Below are 5,484 nucleotides of genomic sequence, written 5' to 3'. Positions count from 1 at the left end.
TCCTCCCTCAGCTCCTTTGTTCTTTTACCCCTTCCCTGCCGCCCCCTCCCTTCTATCTTAAGCAATCCCCCCCTGGAGCGGTTATATGCAGGCAGCCGGATGGGAGAACCCAACAGCCTGGGTCGACCTGGAAGCCACCCGCGCGAGGATCAACCTGAACGAACGAAAGAATGCGGTTCTCAGTTTCTCACCCTCGCTCTGTGCCTGCCCCGGTCATATTCAGCTGTGGCCGTTTTTCTCCCGCTCGTAATCCCCCGCTCGTAATCCCAGTCTCCACTAGTAATAAGCGACGGCAACATTGCCAGTGTACATATGATGTAAAGTACATGCATGCAGACATCACTGGCTTTCCGTCCGCGAGTGGAAGAGAACAAGCAGGCAAGCACGCTTATCAGCAGAAGACGGGAATGCTCAATGCGACGGGTTGCATGTCTCGTCAACACCAGACGAGCTCCAGGGTCAACGGGCGGGTGCGTGCTGACTGGCTCGGTTCGGTTCGTCGATGCGGCCGCTTCTCCTCCCACCCCTGACGGACCAGAGGTGGAAGAAACCGAATGTAACACGGGGTGTCGCTGAGCCATGAGCCATTCATATTCAGGTGGAACTTCCGTCGAAACTAGAAAAGAAACGAAAACAATGCAGACCACACATAACCCATGCAGCAACACAGTGGTCGACGTGTTTCACCATTAGCTGTGTCAGTGAAGGAGGTGTGGATGTGAGGGTGGATGTTTCCTGCTGCTGCTGCTAGGAGCATTTGATGTGCCCCCATCTTGCTTCGCCCGCCTGTCGGTAATGCGAACGAGTGCGGACGTTTGTTTCGACAGATGCCTATACTGATCCGCACACTGTTTTTCCCGGGGCAGTGGAAGAGGCAGTGGCCGGATAGCTTCTACAGATGCTATACCTGAGATGGATAGCCCTGCAATCAGTCCGACACACGCGGAGGTATAGTATACGAGTCACAAGGGTATTATACCCAGGGGTTTATTTTATTTATAATTCAGTCTGTATATATGGGAAACCACATATAGTCATCCGCATAGTGACGGCTTCAGCCCCGTGTGCCAATCAACCAACCGCCTGCATCCCTGGCAACTGAAGCTATGATGTGAAATCCACGGTCATCAAAGATTAGCCGTCCGGCGATCGCTGGAGAGTGAATTGAAACAAGCATCCTTCACATATAGACCAACGACGACAAGGATCACGGCGGATGGTGACAGCAATGATGAACATGTCCCCCGTCGGCCATCATCATCATCATCGCCCGCGTCATCAGCAGCATGGGAGGGAGGGCCTGAGCGAGCCTTGCTTGGCCATCTGCTACCTACGGTAAGGTACCTACCTACCTGTTCGGAAACATTAACAGCCGGCCTAGGCGCCCCTCCTCCCCTGTCCATCCATCCCAGCAGGCCAGGGTGGGTGGTGATATTGGCATGTCTGGTCTGCTGAAAAAGTTAAATTGAACTGAGTGGCATAATTTTACGGGGGGTGGGGGGAGGTCCGTTCCCTTGGAACCGCTGCATTTGGGGGTGCACCAAGTTTCGTTTCAATCAATGAATGTTCTTCCTTTTTTTCTTCTTCACATAACTAAACCACCTAACCTACCTCAGGTATGTAGGTACACGCTGCTCCTTCCAGCACCTGTACCGTAAGATCAATGCACACGTCACAGAGGCAGCAAGCACCGCCCAAAATGCGATCGTCGCCGTCGCCGTCCAAGGTGAACTCCTCTTGGCATTTCCTACCTAACCTACCTGCCTACCTTCCACTTCCACTCTTTCTCGATACCCACCCACCGCTGGCACCTGCCTAGCAAAGCAAAGCAAAGCAAGGCAAAGCAAAGAAAAGAGCATTTTGAATTTGTTGAATCTCCGCCTCTCCATTAGGCCGATGCCTATACTACTTGCTTGCTACCCTGACACCTCGCCAAGAAACAAGAAATCCCGAATGAGATTTGGATCAGTGAAATGCTTCGTCAGGATCTCCTTCGGCCCGCAAACCTAGACGGTCTCGTGTAGTAGTACCAGTCTGGGTAAGAGGCAGCCCTGCCAAGGCCCAACATGGCTTGTCCGTCTCCTGCTAGCCAGCAGCGAGGAGGCCAGTGAAGAAAAATAATGCCGGTATGTATGTGTAAGTATGTACATTGCATGCTTCTTTGTCTGTCTCGAGTGCCGCTTCTACCGTTCATCCCACCGGCTGGGTCGGCCCTAGCCCTATCTGGGACTGCCCGTTGATGACGCTGAATGCTAGTTGTTCCCCTTCGGGCCCTTCGGGCTAGCTACCTCTTGCCCATCAGCTGTCATCGAGGAATAGACTTCCAGGGAGAGTTGCCATTCCGCTGCCCTACCTTTTCTTGCTTCTTACCACAGGCCATGGCGTCGTAGAGCCTCCCCTCCAACAGACCTGAGCCCAGAAGAACCCAAATTCTCGCCTGCCGCCCACAAACTCTGATGACTGGGGGAGGGAGAGAGATAACGCATGACTACCACGGCCTGGCGTGAGCTGTCACTGACGGGAGAGAGCGAGCGAGCGAGCTTGGACTTGGCCCCTACATACTGTAGCTCGCTATATGACGCTAACTACCTCGTGGCAACCCACACTGTCTCGTCTGTCACAGTCGAGAGGCCGTGCTACGTGTTACGTGGTCGTGGACGCTGAACACCTTGATGGGGTAGCAGAGAAAGGTCGGGGGAGGGAGAAGGAGAACTCTTTTGCTGTGGCAGAAGTTTACAACAGCTGCAGGGCACCGCTGGGGAATACTTCTAGTACCTATCTACCTACCTACATCATTGCCTACCTACCTGCATACTCCTCAGGGGAGGTGTGCTGGAACGGCGGAGTCGCTCGGTACATACGAGCACTCCCTCCCGTCAGCCCCTTGTCCATGCTTTCTGCTATCCCCACCCCCCGAGTTACTGTACCTACCCTTCTGCCTCCACCCCGGCGAGATGGCTGTACCCTAACGATTCCTGTACCTCCCCGGTTGCTCTGTGGCTTCGAGATTTGGGCCATGTTCCCTGCCTCATCTGTCTACGGGGCGCTGGTGCTGCTGGCAGTTGCTCTTGGCATAGTCACTACTTGTAGTGGCAGCGTGTACTACTTGTAGCTCAGGTCACTGCGACTGGGGACTGGAGAGGTCGTTGTTCTCCCCCAGCCAGGCAGGCACACGCCCATTCCGCACTCACTCGCGCGCACGCAGTATGCAGTACCTACACAGTACCGGGGCGTTCCCAAGTTCCAGGCTGGCCCTGTTCTGCCTACGACCTATCTCGGTACACTAGTCGTCAGGCCAGCATGCCTGCGTCGCTCATCGACTCTACTAGCTGGCCCCGGTCTTCTACCTGCGTCCTCCTCGTCGCCAGCCCGCCGCTCCCCCACTAAGTGTCATACCTCCTGTGACCTACAGTTCAGTCTGTACACAGATCAATCTCTTCATGTACCCCTGTTAGACATTGCTTTTGCCAATCATCAGCCCTGTTCAGATCTGTTCTAGTCGGGTAATACCAGTGGGTGTCTTTCAGGCGCCCCTGGTCACGGATACCATGTACTTGACCTTACCTTGGCTCAGCCCCATACATATGTCTGGTTGCTCGACTCCAATAGTCGTTTATAAATCATACCGTCCCTCCAATTCATTCCAGACCTAGCCTGCTACACCCCAGACGATCTCAGGTTATCTATATCACGACTCGATTCCTGTCTCTCGATTGTTAACTTTGTACATTGATACCCTCTCCGCCGTTGTTTCTCTCGTCTTCTGAACTTTATATACCTTATACTGCGGATACCAAATCACTCTCACTCACCCGTCTTCATCGATGTGTATGATATAGTCTACGCTTAGACGTTACCAAGTCTGCTGGAAACTTTGCCGCTGGGGAAGACCACGGTTTGCAGGCAACTACCGCAAGAAGAACCCGTTTATTCGGCGATAAAGCGTCGACAGCCGCCCATCCACTTACAAGAAATTTGTCAGTGGTATCACAGCGATAATATGGCGAACCAACGGAGAGGACCGTGGTCTACGGAGGAGGACCACACACTCATGGACCTCGTCCACAGCCAAGGGGCCTCTGAACTGGGTGAAGATCGCACAGATGTTGGATTCGCGGACGCCTAAGCAGTGCCGAGAACGATATCATCAGAACCTAAAGCCATCCCTCAACCACGATCCCATCTCCCCGGAAGAAGGCATGCTTATCGAGAAGCTGGTGACGGAACTCGGTAAGCGGTGGGCCGAGATTGCGCGGAGACTACACAACCGCAGCGACAACGCTGTCAAGAACTGGTGGAACGGGAGCATGAACCGTCGCCGGCGCCTGCACCGTCGGCGCGGACCCGGCTACGACGAGTCGATGGTACACTCTGTACACTCTGGACACTCCTCCTACCCCAGACCCGAGCCCCTGCAGCTGTTGGGCGCCATACCACAGTACCCGTCTGTCTACCCCACGACGCTGTCACCGACCGCGACAGGGCGATTCCCGCAATACTGGGGCGCCCACTCGGGTCTGCTATCGCCATCAAGCACATCGCCTGGCGGAGAGTCGTTCTGGGAGGGCGAGACTGGATCACACTATACTACATCCCCTACATCTGCGGGGCACCCAGATGTTGAGCTGCCTCCCTTGAAGAGACGCGCAGAAGGGTGCTCACCGCCAGTCGCCTTTGACTACAGGCCATGCCAGAAAGTGTCGGTCATGTATGGTTCGGACATGCGATTACCGCCAATCCGGGCCAATCTGGAAAGGTCGTCGCAGTTGCCGACGGCACCAAACTCTCCGGTGGCTTCGGCTTCGCTAAGAAATCAGAGCGAAGCAACGTCAAAGGATTCAAGAATGAAGGTTGGAAATTTACTATCGTAATTGGGCCCAAAGCGTTCCGAGAGGCGTTTGGGGAACATGTATTCACGGGTTTTTGGGGACATCAACGGGGCGTCGATACCATATTGAGAAGGATATCCTGGGCTGGAACAGGCTCTTCCTGGGAAACTGTACAGAGTTTCGGCGTTGGGTGAGCTGGTCGCTAGGAGAAAAGACGGATTTATTGAGCCAGCCTCTTGTGTTTTTCCCCCTTCACAAAAGCGATACCACACATATACATATGTGACAATCTGTCATGAGAACTACCATAATGAGATAATTCGATATATTCTTCATCGATACTTCGTGTGTCCCAATTTGAACCTTGGTGGCTTCTTTGCTCAGGAATGGCTATTATGCTTACGACAGCAAAAACTACATGCGTCCTACCAACCTACTTAGCCCACCGAGGGGGCATAAGACGAGGCACGTAGACACAGCACGTTCGTTGGTTGACCACCATGACCAAGACACTATTGGGAATGATGAGATCATTGCCCATGTACAAGTCGCCAGAACTGCCACGGCCGAATCGCGACGATGATGCGGTTACCGCCAGCCGCCCTTGGTGAATCGAGCCACATCACAATGGACCGTCTTCGCAAAGGCAGTTGCA

The 5,484-nt window shown here is 53.9% G+C and overlaps 1 protein-coding gene across 1 annotated transcript; it reads left to right on the top strand.

The window, feature by feature from the left end:
* Positions 1-4,103: 4,103 nt before the first annotated feature.
* PG997_012451 (putative regulator of conidiation rca-1) lies at positions 4,104-4,871 on the top strand (the record flags this gene model as incomplete). Its single annotated transcript, XM_066816765.1, has 1 exon — positions 4,104-4,871. The coding sequence occupies one exon, from the start codon at positions 4,104-4,106 to the stop codon at positions 4,869-4,871; it is 768 nt and encodes a 255-aa protein (XP_066662457.1).
* Positions 4,872-5,484: the final 613 nt, after the last annotated feature.

The sequence above is a fragment of the Apiospora hydei genome (genome assembly GCF_038363865.1).
Source record: "Apiospora hydei strain CBS 114990 chromosome Unknown utg000009l_segment0_segment0, whole genome shotgun sequence".
NCBI lineage: Eukaryota > Fungi > Ascomycota > Sordariomycetes > Amphisphaeriales > Apiosporaceae > Apiospora > Apiospora hydei.
The sequence above is the reverse complement of the archived record's forward strand: the minus strand, read 5'-3'. Positions and strand labels throughout refer to the sequence as shown.